The following is a 21,992-nucleotide window of genomic DNA, read 5'->3' as shown; positions in this document are numbered from 1 at the left end:
AATCTTGGCCTTCCTCTTCCTTGCTTGCCATCTCTTCTTCCTTCTATGATATTGACCAAATACCCATTGTGTCTAAACCGAAAACATAAAACATATGCTTATTATAAACTCTATATGTCTTCTTTTTATTCCAGCTAAAACCTTTGATCTCACCTACTTTCTTGGGGGTTTCGGGAGAAAGAAACAGATATTAAGCAAGGTTTTTACTGTATAAAATTCACACCTATTTTGTACCAAATATATAAGACCTTGTTTAGACTACGGGAGTAAAGGGACTTTTCAGTCTCATTCTGGCAGTATAAACAAGGTACCTATATTCTATTCTATTTCTTCACAACTTGATCAATGTACATCAATCTTGGCCTTCCTCTTCCTTGCTTGCCATCTCTTCTTCCTTCTATGATATTGACCAAATACCCATTGTGTCTAAACCGAAAACATAAAACATATGCTTATTATAAACTCTATATGTCTTCTTTTTATTCCAGCTAAAACCTTTGATCTCACCTACTTTCTTGGGGGTTTGGGGAGAAAGAAACAGAGATTAAGCAAGGTTTTTACTGTATGAAATTCACACGGTTCACACCTATTTTGTACCAAATATATAAGACCTTGTTTAGACTACGGGAGTAAAGGGACTTTTCAGTCTCATTCTGGCAGTATAAACAGGGTACCTATATTCTATTCTACTTTCTATGAGTTCCAAACGATGGGGATTGGCATAGTGTGAGCTCTGCTTTACAAGCAAGTATGGCAGGTGTTTTAGGTATTTTGCAACTACTACTCTAGTCAGCCCACAGAAACTTTAGGAGGCTTTTAGAGAGTTATAATTTTATAAATATATTTATTTCCTACTGTTAGTTTTTTCTAGATATTATTACTTATGTTACTTATTTTTAATTTTATTCAAAAGATATCTCTGTTGTTTTATTTTACACTCTGCCTAATAAGTACACACCGGAAACATTTTCATCAGAAACATTGTTTCTCAACAATTCAGAAATGTTTTTGCAACAATCGAGCAACTTCTTTACTCTCTACTCTCCAGATTTGTTTCTGAAACATTTCATCGTCTTTTATTGTGTACTAGGTTTCATGTTGAAAGTTACTCAACATTCGATTTGTTTTGCAACCGTTGCGCAATGTTTCACAATTGTTGCGAAATGTTTCCAGTGTGTATTAGGCTTGAAAACTTAATTTTATCTGTGTTGTCCTATTTTATTAAATTTTAACATTCTATCAGTTCTCTAAATCTCTGTTGTTCCATTAGATTTAAAAAACTAGATTTAAGAATTTTCATAAGAAAACTAGTCACCAAAATTTATTCCATCAAATGTAAAATGCTGATGGTAGATTTTACCAATGACTTAATGAGAGATTTCACTAATTTGAGAATTTTTAACAATCCAAAAAGGAGTTTTAAATTATCCAAAAAGGAGTTTTAATTATTTTAAAAACTCCTGTTTGGATAGTTCAAAACCTTCTTTTGGATCATTAAAAATTCTGCCATTAGTGAAATATCTCATTAAGTCATTAATGAAACCCACCATAACTATTTTTGACCCATAAGTTTTTATTCGTGAGGGAAATGTAGGCTTTGATTTTCTAGTTTTTGGAAGAGAGTTCCAATATTTTCTTTTTGGCCTTCAAAAAGTGAAGTTCAAAGATCTCCAAAAATATTTATTTATTGTTTATAGCTTGGAATAAGGTATTGCCGAAGAAATAATTTTTTTTTTTTTTACACTTTCTAGCCCATGATTCTTTTTAAATAGGAAATGGTAAATTATTCCAACATTCATTTGTAATATCACTCATAACCATAATTTCTTGTGTACCTAGACTGGATTCCAAGCTACACAATAATCCCTTTAGTGGTCCATTTTCCATTTTGACATTAAGTTTCTTACTCATCTAAATCTGCAACATGTAATCTTAAATTGAAAAATTTCCATTAAAATTAAATGCTCTTTTTTGATGTATTTATACTCTAATTTTGTTATACTTTATTTTCCTATAAATTTACTTATATGGCGAAAGGAGTTTGAATGCATCAGTTCCTCAGAGATCACTGAAGTTCAGCAACGTTCTGCGTGTTTGGAAAGCGGATGGGTGACCATGTGGGGAATCGCATGCTGCCGTCTTCCCAGCCCCACTCAGGCTGAGTGACGTTAATGTGAGGAGCAGTTTATAGGTACTATGATTTTTTTGTTTTGTTTAAAGAGGTTTGATAGAGGGAACTTTATCTGCCGAGGTCTTATCGTCCCAAATCGAAGAGAAAAGGAAGACAGGATAGGAGAAAACCAATCATTCCGAGAACGAACCTTATCCGTTCAGGATAAAATCCGGCCCGGGCGGGAATCGAACCCACGACCTAGCGCTTACAAAGGAGATGCTCTACCGTCCAAGCTGACTAGGCTGAGTGGGTTAATAAATAATGAGACTAGTGAGTAGATAAGTGGATAAAAATGTAAACAATATCGGTCTCTATAGCAACCCAATCTACTGTTACCATGGAAACCAATCAACTAATCGAGCGTCTTGGAGTTACGACAGCATTTTTATGTCGAATACCTACTTAATTGTGAGTCTACGTTTCTTTATTTTCTCCTTTTATATTTATTCCCACTAAGTAGCTAATTACCTACTTTTCAGTAGGAAATGTGATGTTATTTTTACGTTGATTAAAAAAGTAAAGGCCATTCTCAAGATATAATCGTATAAAAATGTAAACAATATCGGTCTCTATAGCAACCCAATCTACTGTTACCATGGAAACCAATCAACTAATCGAGCGTCTTGGAGTTATGACAGCATTTTTATGTCGAATACCTATCTATTTAATTGTGAGTCTACTTTTTTTTCTTTACGTTGATTAAAAAAGTAAAGGCCATTCTCAAGATATAATCGGTTGAACAGGTGTATGGTGTATCCTTTAGAGTTTTAGACTTCAGAGCTAAGTGTTAAACTTAAGAGCTTTAAAGTGCTTTCAAGTGTTAAGTGTTGCTTCCCTAGGGACTAGATAAACTTGTTTATCAACCTGTGACAGTTCTAGGTCTAGTGACAGTTCTAGGAACCTGTGACACTTCTAGATCTAGTGACTAGTGATAGTTCTAGGTCTAGTGATGCCGATCATAGTCAAGGAAAGCTGTTGGAGACAAACCCCTAGCAAGGTGTTTATCACGGTTCCTCTCTACAATGTCCCTACTCACAAGGTGGATGTGTTTACGTCTGAAAGCTACATCAAGGTAAGTCCAGTCTTGGTAGACCTGACAGGTACACCTGATCAGGTTCGCCTGTCAGGCCTACCAGGTAGTGAGTGTGTTCATCAGGTATCAGGTAGACCTGACAGACGGACCTGATCAGGTGTACCTATCAGGTCTACCTGATAGTGAGTGGCTGACCTTGACTTTAATGGAAGCACGCTTTGCAAGCGCTAGATCGCAGGTTCGATTTTAGCCCCGGGGCAGACTTTATCCCAAACAGATGAGGTTTTCCTGGAACGGCTGGCTTTCTCCTATCCTGTCTTCCTTCTCTGTTGGATTTCGGGACGATAAGACCTCCGCAGTTACAGTTCCCTCTATCAAACCTCTAAATAGTAATATCAAACAATAGTAATACCTCAGTTATTATACGTTTATATATGTACCTTTATACCAGACATCTTAAAAAAAAAAGAAAAAAAAAAGCTGTCAGAACCCTAACATCAAAACCTTAGGACCTTTTTGAAACCCCTCTAATTTCTCTCTCCCCTCTTCTCAGTTGCACTACGGGAACTACATCTTCGAAAAGCTCCTCCTCCGCCCAATTGTTGAGGAAGCAAGTCGGATCCGATTGGAAAACAACGAGGCAGAATTCGAGCTCATCAAATCCGAGCAAGCGATGTGGGATGGTCTCGAAAGGGGGGGGGGGGGGGTTGAGTTATTCCATGCTACGTGTTCAGATCAAGGAAACTAGCACACTAGTAGCTTCCACAGGATTGTGGAAGTTCAAGTTACTTGCTTATGACTTTTTTTTTGTGACCGAAAATTTCTGATCGAAAAGAAAGTAGAAAAAAAAACGAAATACCTGTAAATGTACCGTACCGGGTACTCAAAATTTTACCGGAGTAACTACATCACAACACTGAAAATAAGATTGATCAACGGAATTAAAAAAATCACCAAATTTAAAATAACTAATTAGGTAAAATTTAAACTTGAAATTCACCTATTTGCTTTTTGTATACGAAATACGCATACCACAAATATTATTTAACTCTGGTTTTATTATTCAATTCTGAACTCTTCATTTTAATTTGATCTTATTTAATTTTCATTAGATATTTTGATGAACCTCTGAAGTGCTTTGTCATAAAAAATAGCCATTATTTATGTAACAACTTTAACAGGTTGGTGAGTAAAAACTTCTTTTTTACAGCTCTCATTTTCTTATTGTTGGGAGATATCTTCAACAAAAAGGAAATAAGAATACACGATTGTAGACAAGAGGCTTTACTCTAAGCAGCGTTCACACTCGGGCAATGTTGATCGACATCTATAAGTGGACTAGAAGTGAAGCGAGGGTATCTCAATAGACTTGCACACCGGAGGTGCGGGGTTCGATCCCCGGCAAGGTAGAATTTTTTTCGCCCGCCATTTTTAATTCGTAGCCATGAAATACCTGCTACCTACATTAGACGCGTGTGGTGTGTGTCGTAGCATGCTTGTTTGGTCTCGTTCGCCCCCCTCACTTCCATTCTCTCAAATTGGCAAATACGTCTCTAGGCAAAACAATTAAAATTTATGCCTTAATCTTCTCCATTTCTAGAGAAGAAAGACAAGCGATCAAAGGAAGCTGTCAGTGTTCAAATGAAGTTGGAAACGCAAGAACAGACGGATGTGTCTAATATGAAGGAGAGACAGAAGTGGGAGGCTTTGAGTGGTAACTATGAATGTAATGGTAACACTAGAGCACCATGCGGCGATGAAGATGCACCCAAAGTGTCAAATGGTAGGTATTCATCCCTGTTATCAAACTAGTTTTCTTTTGCATAGGTATGAACAGTTTTCATACGTAGCTAGGTAACTCAAGATGTAGGTGTCGTTTTTTCAATCTTCTTTCACAAATTTCGGAGAAAATTGGGAAAATGGTTTTCAATTTAAATAGTTTGATTCTGATCCACCAGCCTAGCTTGTCTTGTAAACGCTAGATTGAGGGTTAGATTCCCCCCCTGGGCAGACTTTATTGTATAGATCAATGTGATTTCTCAATTATTTAGCCTTAAGATACCATGTATCTTAAGGCTGGTATCTTAAGGCTAAATAATTGAGAAATCACATTGATTGATCTCAGGTACCATAAGCATTGTACAAAACAATACAGTTATTGTATAGAGTTAAGGTTCGTATACCTATAGGGGATTTGTTTCTCCTATCCCATCTACTCCCATTTGAGCAAGGTTTTAATTTATAAAAAAATACACCTTTTTTGTACCAAATACATGAGACCTTGTTTAGACTGCGGGAGTAAAGGGACTTTTCAGTCTCATTCTGTCAGTATAAACAGGGTATATTCTATTCTATTCTACTCTTCTATTTCGGGACGGAAATCACAGCACTACTAAGTGCCTCCTTTGCAATTTAATTAAATTAAATTATTAATTTCCACATTTGAAGACCGATCATCAATAATGTGCTAAGTGCCATTTTTTTTTTTTTTTTTTTTTTTTTTTTTTTTTTTAAGCTTGCTTCTTTATTCTATTCTAATAGGAAATAAGAAAGCCAATGGAGAAAGAGGACGAGGAAGAGGAGGAGGAGGAGGAGGAGGAGGAGGAGGCGAAAGAGGAGAAGAAGATGAAGAAAGGAAAGGCGTAATCATTACTGAACTCACGGATGAAGATGTGGAAAGAATCAACAATGAGGGTGAGTACCTAAAGATACCTACCTACCTTATACACTATACAGTCAAGCCTCTCCAAGTGGGAATCCAAGGGACCGACAATTTTTTCCCAACTATCCAGGTTTCCCACTTCGACTGTAGTGTTTAACTGATATTTGTCGATGGTGAGACTCGAACCATGGACTTTCTGCTTACCACTGCTCTGCTTTTTTTTCTAGGTAAGCAAGGTCTTTTTACTGAATTGTTATATCTAGTTGTATGTATTATTCTTTAACCCATCAAATACACGAGACCTTGTTTAGACTGCTGGGGTAAAGGGACTTTTTAGTCCTATTCGGGCAGGATAAACAAGGTATATTCTATTCTATTCTATTTTACCAAGCAAATCCTTTACCAATGTAAAGGCCTGATTTTTTTTCGGTATTTTCAATAAATTAGGAACCAATATCAGAATGCTTAATGCTTTTAGAGCGGTGTTTACCTAATCAGAATTGAGATCAATCTAGGATTAAGCTATAATAAAAATAATTAATACACCAGCTCAATCCAGAATTGAAACCAACTCCTACTTCATAAAACGCGGTGTTATTGGTTGGATCTCCCTATATTGTAAGTTTTCTTGTAACCTTGAACTCTTTGAAAAGGAAAAGGAATTTTAATTGTGTTAAGCATAAAAGCTTGTCACAAATGTCGTTCTCCCCTTAATATTAATACACTGCGCCTCCAGATCCGAAGTCCACCGCGCTATACGGTGGTGTAGGTGGTGTAGTGGTCAAGGCGCTCGCCTGGTAAACAGGAGGGCGTGGGTTCAATCCCAGCCGAGGTATGGAATTTTATGTAGTGGTCAAGGCGCTCGCCTGGTAAACAGGAGGGCGTGGGTTCAATCCCAGTCGAGGTATGGAATTTTATCCTCATATAATTTGAGAATTTGACCACAATAATAGTAGTAGCCTACTGCTGGAGTAAAGAGACTTTTCAGTCCTAGGTGAGCAGTATAAATAAGCACTATTATTATTATACGTTGGTGCCTTGAACTTTTTGTTTTCCAGAGAGGGAAATTCAATCCTCATATAATTTGAGAATTTGACCACAATAATAGTAGTAGCCTACTGCTGGAGTAAAGAGACTTTTCAGTCCTAGGCGAGCAGTATAAATAAGCACTATTATTATTATTATTATACGTTGGTGCCTTGAACTTTTTGTTTTCCAGAGAAGGAAATTCAAAACAAGCACAAGGCGATGATGGACAAAATCACCCGCCGGGTTCGAGCCCAGCTGAAGGCAGAAGAAAAGCGGGCTGCTCTCCCATTGGTCAGATCTCAAGGTCTAATAGGCGTGACCTTCACACCCAGAGTGTTTCCCACTCCTATGAGAGAGTCTACTGCCCCTGAGGAGGAAGAGGTGAGGGAGGGGAGAGAGGGAAGGAGAGAGGGGGGGAGAGAGAGGGAAAGAGAGAGAGGAAGGGAGGGGGAGGGAGAGGGAGAGGGAAAGAGAGGAAGGATGAGAGAGTGAGAGAAGAAGAGGAAGAGAGAGATAGAGAGAGAGGAAAGAATGGGGGAGGGAGAGGTAGAGAGAAAAGAGGGAGGAGAGAGAGAGAGAGAGGGAAGAGGGAGAGAAGAAGAAAGAAAAGATAGAGAGACATACTATACTTTGTTGAGGGGTTCTATCTAAAATACTTTGGTTTAAAAATTGTATGAACGCCTGGTATCTCTGGTAGTTATATAATGTGCCATACATTTTGTGCCGTTCATAGTGAGAGAAGAAGAGGAAGAGAGAGATAGAGAGAGAGGAAAGAATGGGGGAGGGAGAGGTAGAGAGAAAAGAGGGAGGAGAGAGAGAGGGAAGAGGGAGAGAAGAAGAAAGAAAAGATAAAGAGCCATACTACTTTGTTGAGGGGTTCTATCTAAAATAGGTACTTTGGTTTAAAAATTGTATGAACGCCTGGTATCTCTGGTAGTTATGCAATGTGCCATACATTTTGTGCCGTTCATAATATTTCTCTTGCTTCTAATTTCCAGTGGCTTCAGAAGCAGGCCGAAGCTCGGCAGGCGTGCGGCTTCATCGCGGCCGACCTGCGGCCCGAGGAGAACAACCCGGACTGGGTGAAGGCCAAAGGCGACCAGATGTTCCGCGATGGCAACTATTTGGGGGCGGTGAGCGCGTATTCGCACGGCCTCCAGTTGTGTCCTAACTTGGCCTGTCTGTATTCTAACCGGGCTGCGGCCCACCTAGCGCTCAATAATTTGCACAAGGCCGTGGATGATGCTTCGGAGGTAAGATAGCGAATAAGGTAGAGTTTTTTTTCATGAGGCGCTTTAACATCTTAATAAATATGTCGTTCTCGCCAAACGCCGAGTTATATCACCATGGACTGTCTCAGGATTGAATTTAATCCGAGTTTTTTTTTTCAACATTCAATTAACCCTTTAATGCACAATTTTTAAGGAAAACTCATCATAAGGCAAGACGGGTTCGGTTGATTTTCACCTGGTGGAACAATTCGAGATGTTGATGACAATTTTGGAGGGGAAAAATTGTCCACATTGACTCTTCAACTTGGGCTGTACTTTTGATAAAGTGGCGTTATTGTGACTTTTGTGCAAGCATAGAGACTTGGTTATTGTAGATATTAATGTCACTAATCATCCTTCTAATTGCGATATTAGGAATCCGTTCTAAATCAACGGTAGGTACCTAATAAGTTCTCATTTGTTTGGAAAACTCTAAACCCAAATACAATTGAGAGTTGAGAGCAATAAATTCGGGGCAAAAATAAGTATTTCTGAAGTTTTTGATTTTTCTAATTTTTCCCGAAGGCATGTTTGATTTATTTATCATCCTATGTGGATAGGTATTTTACCAATAACGTAGGTTGATATGTCTTAGAATCTTAATCTCCCAACAGTTCCAAAGAGTGACAGGGAAGATGAGAAGATGCAAATCAATGCAAGATGCATGTTAATAGAGAACAAAGCAAAGAGAGTGACAGGGAAGATGAGAAGATGCAAATCAATGCAAGATGCATGTTAATAGAGAACAAAGCAAAAATATTAATGGTAGATTTCACCAATGACTTAATGAGAGATTGAACTCATGGGAGAATTTTGAATCATCCAAAAAGGAGTTTTTAATGATCCAAACAGGAGTTTTTAAAAACTCCTTCTTTTTGGATTACTAAAAACTCCTCTTTGGATCATTTAAACAGTTTAAACTCCTTTTTGGATGATTCAAATTTCTCCCATTAGTGAAATCTCTCATTAAGTCATTCGTGAAATCCACCATAAACAATAATATAGAGAACATTCAGAATGCATTTAGTAGTTTCCTGTGGATCATAAATTTATCGAATAAAGAAAGAATGCTAGAAGTGGGCTGATACCGGTCATTCACGCTCAGACTGTTTGGCAAATCTAAGTCTGTGAGGTCTCTCCGACCATCTGACAGACCTCGGTCGCATTCTACCTGATTTCCTGGAGAGTGCTTGCCCACTAAGGCCAAACAATCACTATCAGGTAGATCTGACAGGTACACCTGATCAGGTCCGCATATCAGGTCTACCTGATACCTCATGAGCACACACTATCAGGTAGACGTGACAGGTACAAGTACACCTGATCAGGTCCGCCTGTCAGACCCACCTGATAGAGAGAGTGGCCTTGGACAGATTCTCTTCAACCTTACCTAATTTCTTGATCAAATCAATCAGTTGCTTGATCGTCTGAGGATCTTCACTCAGCGCCTCCTCAACTTCTTCAACCTTACCTAATTTCTTGATCAAATCAATCAGTTGCTTGATCGTCTGAGGATCTTCACTCAGCGCCTCCTCAACTTCTTCTTCCTCTTCTATTGGAGCTTCAGTAGTTGTAGTGGTTGTGCTAGTGGTGGTCGAAGTTGTGGACGGCTCTTTCCGGTTGAACGTGGTTTTGGCGGTGGCCAGAGTGATGGGGGCTTTGGATGGGGCGGGTGTGGAGGCGGTCTTGATCTTGCACAGAACGTTGCGAGCGAAATCGCAAGAGTCGGCGCCTTTGTTGAAATATAAACCTGGAAGTCAGGGCAGAGTAAATTTATCCCTCAAAAAAACTCAACTGTGGAAAAGGGAACATGAACATTTCTTTGCAATAAATTCAGAAGGTTTTTGTTTGTAAGTTGTGTTTTGTAGCAATCCGTGACAATGGGAACTTGATCTTGCACAGAACGTTGCGAGCGAAATCGCAAGAGTCGGCGCCTTTGTTGAAATATAAACCTGGAAGTCAGGGCAGAGTAAATTTTATCCCTCAAAAAACTCAACTGTGGAAAAGGGAGCATGAACATTTCTTTGCAATAAATTCAGAATGTTTTTGTTTGTAAGTTGTGTTTTGTAGCAATCCGTGACAATGGGAACTGTTACAAGTGGTACTGTCGGCGTCTTTCCCCCGTTTTTTCATGAGGTTTGATTGAGGAAACTCTAAATACTGAGGAACTGAGGTCTTATCGTCCGAAAGCAAAAAGAGAAGAAAAACAGGATAGAAAGCCAGCTTTTCCGAGAACGAACCTTATCCTGAACAGAGCCACCCTGGGATGTCGTTGTACTTACCAGAAGGACAGGTAAACTGATGGGCCACGATACCCAAGTTGGATGGACCACTGTCCAGACACCAGAAGTATTTCTTGCAGTCCCTCGGATGAGGGAAGAAACCCTCGTCTTTGCATTTGAAATCTGAAAAGAGGAATTCAAGACGAAATGATCAGAACCTTTGCAGGGCCGTATACAGGATTTTGACGAAGGGAGGGGCGAGAGTCAAAACAGTGATGTACCGGGGAGGGGAGGCTATATACGGCCCTGCCTCGAGGAGAATGTAAAGCATACCCCTAAAGACATTCATAGATTTCATATTTCTCCTAAAGATAGGTAATCGCTGATACACCCAACAATTCGTCCGGGGCATTGAATCTGGAAGACACTCTGATCAGTTGGGGTGTGCTCACGAAACCGGTTGTCGTGTCTTTGGGAAGAGTTATACGTCTTTTACTTGGACTTGTTGATACTTCAAGGAAGAACTGTCCGTTCAAGAAGTTGCTGTCCTTTGTGTTGGCTTTTTCCTCATATTCAAGCTCTTTGATTAGTTCAGGGTTTTTGTAAGCTTTGATACTTCCCCTGTTCCTTGTAACATTGGCTTTTCTCTGAGGCTTGGTGCTGTCTTCAACAAGTTGAGATAGATTTGATGCTTGTGTTGTAGTTGTGTAGCGAGAATTCTTTCTTCTCGCGTTTATTCTATCAATCTCTTCTTGACTTATCCTCTTGACCAGTGGTGTTTCTAGAGGTGCAACAAGGTCGTTCTCGTCCTTGTTGAACTTCTTCTTTGTGTTTCTATTCCTATTGAAATATACAGCATCTTGATTGTCATTAGCTTTTGCTTGTTCTGTCGTGCTGTCAGGCGATGCGCTTGTTCTTCTGCGAGTGTTTACGTATGTTTTAATAATGGGCCTTCTTTGTGAATTCTCAGGATTATTCACAACTCTGTTTGAAGACTTGACACCCTCCGAAGGACTTGATGTATAGCTCTCATATTGTTGAGTTCCTCTCGAAACCAAGTTCCTGATTGTCGTGTAGATGCTAGATACTCGAGGGGTATCAGTTTGTGTAAAGAACGTAGATTTGGCCTCGTAATCATCAGTAGTTGTTTTTTCACTGCTTTCAGTACTTCCAAACAATTTATTGATATCTTCAATAACGTCTGTGTTCTCTACTGAGTTTTCTTGAGAGTTTTGAACGATGTTTTCAACAGTCTCCACAATGTCTTTGACTAGTGTTTCTTCTGTGGTAGGAATGAATGTTGTTATGAAGGTACTGTCCGACCGGGGAAAGTCTGTGGTAGTTTCTGCATAACCATTTTCCGTTGAACTGATCTCTTCGCCAGATCCATAACCAAGTGTAGAAGGAGCGGAATATTCTGTTGTTAGACCTGACTGTTCACCTGAACTATACCCACTATTTTCACCAGAGATTGAAGTTCCATCCAGTTGTTTTGGATTTCTGGCTTTCATTCTTATCCTGACTTCAATAACACGTTTCTTGTCATTTGGAGTGACATTATTGGAATCGTATTCCTCGCCTTCATATTCATTGGAATCGACAAGTTTCTGTCGATTTATCGTAGAGGTGTAGATCTTGTTGGATTTATATTTAGCTTGACCTCTTGAACGTATAACGACGCGTGTTGCGTTTCTTTTCTCACCTTCAACAGGGGCTACAGTCGTTGTTGTACTTCTTCCAAAAGATCGCCGTGTGGAACTCAATTGTCCTTCTGTTGTTGATCGCACTCTAATATTTTCCCTAGAACCCTCAAGAGTTGATCGTCTACTAGTCAAAGGTCTCGTAAACCTAACGGCAGAACTTGGAGTTACATTGTTGTCAATTTCGTTCTCGTATATTTGTCCATCTTCGTTCTGCTCCTGAGTTTCTAAAATTTCTTTGATTTTGTCTTCAATAATTTTATCTTTGTTGATTTCAATCTCTCCGCTGTCAACAGTTGGCTTGGTTGTTCTTAAAATATATTTGTACTTCGCAGTAACCGGACCGTCTGCTAGGGTTGTTATTTCTGTGTCTTCCTCGGACGATGACGATGCTGTTGAGCTTCTTACTCTCCCGAAATATTTCCTAGTTGATCCCGTGGCTTCCGCTTGGTTGTTCTTAAAATATATTTGTACTTCGCAGTAACCGGACCGTCTGCTAGGGTTGTTATTTCTGTGTCTTCCTCGGACGATGATGATGCTGTTGAGCTTCTTACTCTCCCAAAATATTTCCTAGTTGATCCCGTGGCTTCTACTGATTCCTCACTAGCAGGTGAGGTATTCTTATTGAATCGGTGAATGGAAGAGTACTTTTTAGTAGACGTGTCTTTCTCAGCGTCAACTTTCGGTTTTGTTTTGAATCGGGAATATTTATTTTTGCCGTCACTGTCCGGTTTTAGTGTGGTAGTTGTTGTCTGGGTGTTGGTGCGGTTTCTATTGAACGTGATAAATCGTGAGTGGTTTGCTGGTTTCCTCAGTGGCAGGCGTAACGTTGAGCTGACAGGTGAAAGCGTTGAGCTACTTGTTGATTCCGTTTCAGAAGACGATTCTAGTGAAGACGAACCTAAGGTAGTCAGTATAGCTTCATCCAAAGCCTTGGTTGACAAAGATACTTTTGAATCTCTCGAATCTAGTGGCGCAGGAGTGTTTTTAGTGAAGATACCATCCATGGCTCTTCCCTCTTCAGAATGTCTCTCGTCGTCCGTATGATTGACCTTGATTTTTGTCTTGTGGGTGATGGCATCCTCCATTATTGAAGTCACAACGCTTGTCCAAGTCGACGTCCGGTACACTGAAGCAACTGGGTCCGTGGCCGGTGTTACTATAAACACACTCACCTTCTCTCTGGGTCGAGTAGTGGTGGTGGTTATAATTTTCGGTGGCAGTGCATCTAGCTCTTCGTCAGAGTCAACTACTGGTTCTTCCTCTTCGCTGAGGCTTTGTTTATCTTCGGCAGACGAAGTGTCGATGACTTTTGGTTTAGGTCTCCTGAGAGTAACGTATCTGCAAGAAATCAAGGTGGTATTAAATGACATTCAAGGGATTATTAGTCATGACGATTCGGGGGGAAGTAAAATAGTTAAATGGCTACCAGCCTTCGCCGACAAAGCTTGGATTAATGATGTCCAACTTACTCGCTGTCAATACCAAACAGTGCCTCTTTGGCGGCTTCAATGATGGGGTAAGGTCTGCCATGGCAGGTACCTCGGAAGAAGTAAAAACAAAAAACTTACACATCCTTAGGTTACAAAATAACAGACACCTTTGTCATTCTTTTTCCTCTGTCGATTACCATTAATTACTGGAGGACCTGGAGGTAGGCGAACGTCAAGCGTTTAAAGCAAATCCTCCGCAACACTTACCAGGTAGACTGTTCACTTCTTGCGCCAATGTGGACGGTGCTAGCGGTGCTTGCGTGCTGCTGCTTCCACCTATTGGTCGTCTCCTTCTGAAGACTCCCCTAGTGGTTTGAGATTCGGTCTGTGCAGGCCTGGTTTAGGTCTCCTGAGAGTAACGTATCTGCAAGAAATCAAGGTGGTATTAAATGACATTCAAGGGATTATTAGTCATGACGATTCGGGGGAAAGTAAAATAGGTTAATGGCTACCCGGCTGGGGTAGTACTTCGGACGGCAGTCGGTCGTCGGGTGAAGGCAAGACGGGTTCGGTTGATTTTCACCTGGTGGAACAATATTCGAGATGTTGATGACAATTTTGGAGGGGAAAAATTGTCCACATTGACTCTTCAACTTGGGCTGCACTTTTGATAAAGTGGCGTTATTGTGACTTTTGTAGGCAAGACGGGTTCGGTTGATTTTCACCTGGTGGAACAATTCGAGATGTTGATGACAATTTTGGAGGGGAAAAATTGTCCACATTGAGTCTTTCAACTTGGGCTGCACTTTTGATAAAGTGGCGTTATTGTGACTTTTGTGCAAGCATGGAGACTTGGTTATTGTAGATATTAGTGTCACTAATCATCCTTCTAATTGCGATATTAGGAATCCGTTCTAAATCAACGGTACCTAATAAGTTCTCATTTGTTTGGAAAACTCTAAACCCAAATACAATTGAGAGTTGAGAGCAATAAATTCGGGGCAATAATAAGTATTTCTGAAGTTTTTGATTTTTCTAATTTTTCCCGAAGGGATGTTTGATTTATTTATCATTCTATGTGGATAGCTATTTTACCAATAACGTAGGTTGATAGGTATGTCTTAGAATCTTCAGTTAATCTCCTAACAGTTCCAAAGAGTGACAGGGAAGATGAGAAGATGCAAATCAATGCAAGATGCATGTTAATAGAGAACAAAGCAAAAATATTAATGGTAGATTTCACAAATGACTTAATGAGGAATTGAACTCATGGGAGAATTTTGAATCATCGAAAAAGGAGTTTTTAATGATCCAAACAGGAGTTTTTAAAAACTTCTTCTTTTTGGATCACTAAAAACTCCTCTTTGGATCATTTAAACTCCATTTAAATTCAAAATTCTCCCATTAGTGAAATCTCTCATTACCTAAGTCATTCGTGAAATCCACCATAAACAATAATATAGAGAACATTCAGAATGCATTTAGTAGTTTCCTGTGGATCATAAATTTATCGAATAAAGAAAGAATGCTAGAAGTGGGTTGATACCGGTCATTCACGCTCAGACGGTTTGGCAAACCTAAGTCTGTGAGGTCTCTCCGACCATCTGACAGACCTCGGTCGCAAGCTTTTTCCACTGATTGTCTGTCTAAGGTAGTCTGAGTGTGAGTGGCCGACATTAGAAGTAAAATTTCGTCAAAATGATAGGTACGCAAATATTTACGCCCAGTTGCAGATTAACCATACCATTTTTCGTATGCAAAACTAGAAGTAGAATCAAGTAGATATTTCGAGAGATAGTAGGGGGAGGAATAGAAATATGGTCGCAAGCTTTTTCCACTGATTGTCTGTCTAAGGTAGTCTGAGTGTGAGTGGCCGACATTAGAAGTAAAATTTCGTCAAAATGATACGCAAATATTTACGCCCAGTTGCAGATTAACCAAAGCATTTTTCGTATGCAAAACTAGAAGTAGAATCAAGTAGATATTTCGAGAGATAGTAGGGGGAGGAATAGAAATAGCTTTCCGCTGCACTGTTTAGGATGGTTAAATAACTTGCAACTGGTCGTAAGCAGATTGTAAGTCTAAAAAACAACAATGTTTATGGAACCCTCAGGTGAAAATAGTTTTAGTAGATTTATCACTAATGTCACCGTCAAGACCAACATATCACCTGAAATTTCGATCACCTTTTCAAACACCTCTGGATTAAACTATTCAGCCTTAGTTGTAAGTGTTTTTCAAGGCAACCAGTAAGACAAGGCTCCGTCTGAGGGTTTTGTCTTCCAACATTAGTCCAGTACCTATTATTGGTATAACATTCACCATGAATCAAAAAGTATTCTTAAAACTAAAATTATTCAATGAGAAAATTAATATAAAACAGTCATAGGTAAGAAATGATCTTATGGGGAAAACAGATAAACAAGGCAACCAGTAAGACAAGGCTCCGTCTGAGGGTTTTGTCTTCCAACATTAGTCCAGTACCTATTATTGGTATAACATTCACCATGTTTAAAATGAATCAAAAAGTATTCTTAAAACTAAAATTATTCAATGAGAAAATTAATATAAAACAGTCACAGGTAAGAAATGATCTTATGGGAAAAACATGAAAGATTGATAGAAAAAACAAGCAAATCAATTCTTAAACAAATATGGAAAGAGATAGATAAATTAAGAAATCAATAGTTCTAAAAGAGGACCGGTTCAAACCCAGTTACTTCAGGAACGTAGTTTCGACTTCATGCCAAACATGCAACAACAGTAACAGTTAGTAGGTATTACCTCTCCAGCATCGCTCTTGTCGACATTTGGCGATTTAAGAGGAAAATAAATCGATTCGGCTCGCACGAAATTTTCGTCCGGGCGTAGTTTCGACTTCATGCCAAACATGCAACAACAGTAACAGTTAGTAGGTATTACCTCTCCAGCATCGCTCTTGTCGACATTTGGCGTTTTAAGAGGAAAATAAATCGATTCGGCTCGCACGAAATTTTCGTCCGGAGAAATTTTTACACAAACGAATTCTGTCGTAGTAAAAAAAGGTTTGATAGAAAGAACTGTAACAACGAAGGTCTTATCGTTCCAAAATCAAAGAAAGAAAGAAAGAAAGAAAGAAAGAAAGAGGACAGGGTAGGAGAAAGCCAGCCGTTCCGAGAACGAACCTTATCTGTTAGGGATAAAGTTCCCACCTTAACTCCACACAGAAAAAGGCCACTTTGAGGTTTAGATGTAGAGGCGGATGTCCCAAAGCATGGGTAAGATTCTACAAATCTACGAAGGATAAAGTTCGTCTTGGAAGCTTCCAAGGCAGACTCGCTACCCTCCAATTTAACTCGGCATATCAATCTCTTCTTGACTTATCCTCTTGACCAGTGGTGTATCTAGAGGTGCAACAAGGTCATTCTCGTCCTTGTTGAACTTCTTCTTTGTGTTTCTATTCCTATTGAAATATACAGCATCTTGATTGTCATTAGCTTTTGCTTGTTCTGTCGTGCTGTCAGGCGATGCGCTTGTTCTCCTGCGAGTGTTTACGTATGTTTTAATAATGGGCCTTCTTTGTGAATTCTCAGGATTATTCACAACCCTGTTTGAAGACTTGACTTCCTGCGAAGGATATGATGTATAGCTCTCATATTGTTGAGTTCCTCTCGAAACCAAGTTCCTGATTGTCGTGTAGATGCTAGATACTCGAGGGGTATCAGTTTGTGTAAAGAACGTAGATTTGGCCTCGTAATCATCAGTAGTTGTTTTTTCACTGCTTTCAGTACTTCCAAACAATTTATTGATATCTTCAATAACGTCTGTGTTCTCTACTGAGTTTTCTTGAGAGTTTTGAACGATGTTTTCAACAGTCTCCACAATGTCTTTGACTAGTGTTTCTTCTGTGGTAGGAATGAATGTTGTTATGAAGGTACTGTCCGACCGGGGAAAGTCTGTGGTAGTTTCTGCATAACCATTTTCCGTTGAACTGATCTCTTCGCCAGATCCATAACCAAGTGTAGAAGGAGCGGAATATTCTGTTGTTAGACCTGACTGTTCACCTAAACTATCCCCACTATTTTCACCAGAGATTGAAGTTCCATCCAAGTTGAACTGATCTCTTCGCCAGATCCATAACCAAGTGTAGAAGGAGCGGAATATTCTGTTGTTAGACCTGACTGTTCACCTGAACTATACCCACTATTTTCACCAGAGATTGAAGTTCCATCCAGTTGTTTTGGATTTCTGGCTTTCATTCTTATCCTGACTTCAATAACACGTTTCTTGTCATTTGGAGTGACATTATTGGAATCGTATTCCTCGCCTTCATATTCATTGGAATCGACAAGTTTCTGTCGATTTATCGTAGAGGTGTAGATCTTGTTGGATTTATATTTAGCTTGACCTCTTGAACGTATAACGACGCGTGTTGCGTTTCTTTTCTCACCTTCAACAGGGGCTACAGTCGTTGTTGTACTTCTTCCAAAAGATCGCCGTGTGGAACTCAATTGTCCTTCTGTTGTTGATCGCACTCTAATATTTTCCCTAGAACCCTCAAGAGTTGATCGTCTACTAGTCAAAGGTCTCGTAAAACTAACGGCAGAACTTGGAGTTACATTGTTGTCAATTTCGTTCTCGTATATTTGTCCATCTTCGTTCTGCTCTTGAGTTTCTAAAATTTCTTTGATTTTGTCTTCAATTATTTTATCTTTGTTGATTTCAATCTCTCCATGTGGATGGAGCTGGAAAGAGGGAGACTATGGTCAGATTTGATTGTGCAACTTGGATTTTTAGATTGTGGCCCCTTTAATTCCGTACGAAACAGTGTTGTGCACTGTTAGGCTAGTACCTAGTACCACATGGTGAAATACCTACTCAGAACAATATACTTCTAGTTCTTACTCCAGGTCGTACCTACCAATATTGACTTGTCCACAAACGTTGACACTTGAAAATGGTCCAAAATGCGACCGATATAAATCCTATAAGGACAGGGGTTAGAATAAGTCCTTCATTCGTGAATTCTAAAACAGTACTCACTCTGTGGATGGAGCTGGAAAGAGGGAGACTATGGTCAGATTTGATTGTGCAACTTGGATTTTTAGATTGTGGCCCCTTTAATTCCGTACGGAACAGTGTTGTGCACTGTTAGGCTAGTACTAGGCACACGGTGAAATACCTACTCAGAACAATATACTTCTAGTTCTTACTCCAGGTTGTACCTACCAATATTGACTTCTCCACAAACGTTGACACTTGAAAATGGTCCAAAATGCGACTGATATAAATCCTATAAGGACAGGGGTTAGAATAAGTCCTTCATTCGTGAATTCCAAAACAGTACTCACTTTAGTTTATTCTAGTTTATTCAATCAGTACCTATGTACCTACCTAATTTGTTTAATATTCAGTTTATTATTATTCTTGATTTGATTGCGACAAATTTCGAGATCAGAGCTCATTTGTGTGAGAAAATGTGAAAAAAATCCCCCAAAAACCAGTTTTTTTTTGGTTTTTTGGCTTGTTGTGTGAGAAAATGTGAAAAAAATCCCGCAAAAACCAGTTTTTTTTGGTTTTTTGGCTTTATGGTTTTCTGGACAAAATTTGCACCACCATTTTCGTGTTCCTGGTAAAAAGACCTTTAATTTGATATATAGGTCGACCAGGTTTGGATAAGTCCTTCTATGGGCACAGACAGACAGACAGACAGACAGACAGACAGACGACACCGAAGCGAATACAATAGTCCGTCCATTACACCTTTTTATTACTATTGTAATAATAAAGGAAGGACGGACTAAAAACGAAAGGTACTGGACTACATGGAATATCAAAAACAACAGCCTGCGGCGATAGTACGTTGAATGCACCAGTCCCCAATTAATCACTAAAGTTAAGAAACGTTGCGCATGGCTAGTTTATCGGAGAGGAGTACAATCACGTTCTGCTTTTCCCGGCTTCACTCAGCTTGGGTGAGTTTATTGTGAAAAGGCGGGTAGCTTGTCACTGAATAGAGCTTAAAACCAACATCATGGACATTAGACAATCGCGTGTTGCTGGCTTTTTCTGGCCCACTCAGCCTGGGTGAGGTTAATGGGAGGTGGCTAACTTACCACTGCCAGGATCAGGAGTAGTGGGTGGCTCAGGCGTTGTCAGCGAGTCTGGTGTTGTAGTGCTGGTTGTTTTGGACACGGAAGACTTGCTGGGAGTTGACTTGGGGCGAGTTCGTTAAAATGAAAAACTGAACGGGACGCCGGGACACCCCCTGAAATTCGGGACTGTCCCGGCCAATTCGGGACGTTTGGCAAGCCTACTTAACTCCAACAGTTCATCGGAAGCTGATACATTCAAAGTGATACATACGACATGCATACAATTTTCGCCCAATGAAAAAAAAGTGCTATCGCCGCTGGCTACTTACTTGTTGAGTTTCTTCACGTCATATCCCTTATCGATGTACTCAAGACCAGCGGGAACTGCCATGGTAAGAAGTAGACGAGGTCTGCCTGTCTTCTCAGACTCGCGCTCAAATTCTTCTCGAAGTTCCTGTGGAAAGAGAAGAGAAATTATTAGATTTGCAACCTTAGGAGATTTGGTTGAAGATGGAAGTCTGGAAGAATAGAATAGAAGCGTTGTCAAATTTTGACTTTGCGGGCGGAGTGCTACTGTGCTCCTTAATATAATATGTACCTTGCTTGTAGGTATTCGTACTACGAGAATAAGACTAAAAAGTCCCGTTTCGTCTGTCGAGTTCGTTTGGTGGAGGTGGACACTTTGGAGTCCTTGGACGACGGAGATTTGGTTGAAGATGGAAGTCTGGAAGAATAGAATAGAAACGTTGTTAAATTTTGACTTTGCGGGCGGAGTGCTACTGTGCTCCTTAATATATCTTGCTTGTATTCGTACTACGAGAATGAGACTTGCAGAGAATGTCTCAGGCGAAGCGTTAACCTTGGCTGGTTGTCGCCACCTTCTTCTCTAGAGTCTACAACTACAAACTGATGAAGAATCCAAATTAATAAACAGATACCATTGATACCTCACGTACGTACATTTGGTACATCCCGCCAAGTCACTTAAATTTGGTAGGTACACCTATAAATTTATCCAAGGTAAATTGGTACCTTATGTACCAATAATATAAGAAGAATAACCCGAGCTTTCATACCATGAGGTAATGAAGTATTATTAGAAATTGGATAGTTGATTAGCGGATACACACGTGAGAAAAAAGAATGGTCTTAGTAGAAGCTCACACCATAATCAGTGAAACTATTCTTAGATAAATAATATGTTCGAATAAGAATAACAGACGTATTACCAAAATACAAGTACCTACCATGTAGGTAGAATCCAAGGAAAATTTCTCAGTAGGTTCTGGGCCGTATTCGGTTCTTCTCTGGGCTAGTAGGGTCTCTTTTTCTGAACAAGTTGTACAGTTCACTAAAACTAGACCAACAGTTAGGTACAGGTAGAAGTACTTTGCGGTCCCAAAGAAAATTTCACAAAAAAGGTATGATTCCGCCCTACATGACCGATAAGACAATATATGGATTCAACCCTTTTAGAGGTAAGTAATTCTCTTATTTTAAGTGAAATTATTTGATAAATAATAAATTTGTTGTTTTCTTTATTATAATTGTATGCTGATTCTGTTGTGGGGTTAAAGAACCTATATCAAAATTTTCTTTGTTTTACCTAGGGCACATATTATGTTCCTTTCAATTGCTGTTGTTCTATTGTGTTTCTTAGTTCTAATTTGGTTCTGGTTTTCACAGGGTCCTAGTATGGGAGATAAGTCAAGTGCGGTGATGAGTGGCTAAAAGCCATGGCCGCGGCCTCAAATTATCAGCGCATCATGTGAACCCCAAATGTGAACTCCAAACTTCACCTCAAATGTGAACTCCAATTTACACCTCATATTACACCTCAATGTGAACCTCAAATTGCAACAGATGAACCTCAAGTGATCAGAATGCACCATGTGCAGCTCAAATGCATCACCAAGCACCGAGGTCACCATCAGCCTAATGGACCCAAAATCCAGTCCACCACCCAATAACTCCCAGACAACTCCCATAGATCAATGTTCCAAGTTTTTCCAATCAGATGCTCAAAAATCAATTCTCCAGTATGAATTACAAGTATCCAAGTTCTTCAGTTTGATAGTCAAGTTTCAAGTTCTCCCGTCAAGATTGTGAAAATGTTCCAGAAGCTCATTCGGTAGACTGTTCACTTCTTGCGCCAATGTGGACGGTGCTAGCGGTGCTTGCGTGCTGCTGCTTCCACCTATTGGTCGTCGCCTTCTGAAGACTCCCCTAGTGGTTTGAGATTCGGTCTGTGCAGGCCTGGCCCTGATTGGTGCGTCTGTGCTGGAAACTGTGGCTGGGGTAGTACTTCGGACGGCAGTCGGTCGTCGGGTGAAGGCAAGACGTCTTCTGCGAGTGTTGACATAGGTTTTAATAATGGGCCTTCTTTGTGAATTCT

At 39.8% G+C, this 21,992-nt stretch overlaps 2 protein-coding genes across 2 annotated transcripts in view; one reads left to right on the top strand and one right to left on the bottom strand.

The window, feature by feature from the left end:
- Window positions 1–3,069: 3,069 nt before the first annotated feature.
- Window positions 3,070–8,907, top strand: LOC103516143 (dynein assembly factor 4, axonemal-like). The gene is made up of 7 exons (XM_008481101.2): window positions 3,070–3,245; window positions 3,760–3,889; window positions 4,807–4,979; window positions 5,807–5,900; window positions 7,088–7,278; window positions 7,896–8,150; window positions 8,791–8,907. Exons 1-7 carry the CDS (start codon window positions 3,123–3,125, stop codon window positions 8,905–8,907), a joined length of 1,083 nt encoding a protein of 360 aa, XP_008479323.2. The 5' UTR covers window positions 3,070–3,122.
- Window positions 8,908–9,191: 284 nt separating this feature from the next.
- LOC113470298 (probable chitinase 10) overlaps window positions 9,192–21,992 on the bottom strand; it is a 51,323-nt gene continuing 38,522 nt past the window's right edge. The window contains exons 23-28 of the mRNA XM_026828626.1: window positions 21,542–21,567; window positions 20,277–20,321; window positions 19,619–19,707; window positions 10,451–10,573; window positions 9,559–9,918; window positions 9,192–9,202 (exon numbers count right to left, since the gene is read on the bottom strand). Coding sequence (XP_026684427.1) covers window positions 9,192–9,202; window positions 9,559–9,918; window positions 10,451–10,573; window positions 19,619–19,707; window positions 20,277–20,321; window positions 21,542–21,567 — 654 coding nt within the window. The remainder of the gene's footprint in view (window positions 9,203–9,558; window positions 9,919–10,450; window positions 10,574–19,618; window positions 19,708–20,276; window positions 20,322–21,541; window positions 21,568–21,992) is intronic.

Source organism: Diaphorina citri, unplaced genomic scaffold (genome assembly GCF_000475195.1).
Source record: "Diaphorina citri unplaced genomic scaffold, Diaci psyllid genome assembly version 1.1 scaffold1495, whole genome shotgun sequence".
Classification (NCBI taxonomy): domain Eukaryota; kingdom Metazoa; phylum Arthropoda; class Insecta; order Hemiptera; family Psyllidae; genus Diaphorina; species Diaphorina citri.
Note: the sequence above shows the minus strand (reverse complement) of the source record. Positions and strands in the feature narration are given on the sequence as shown.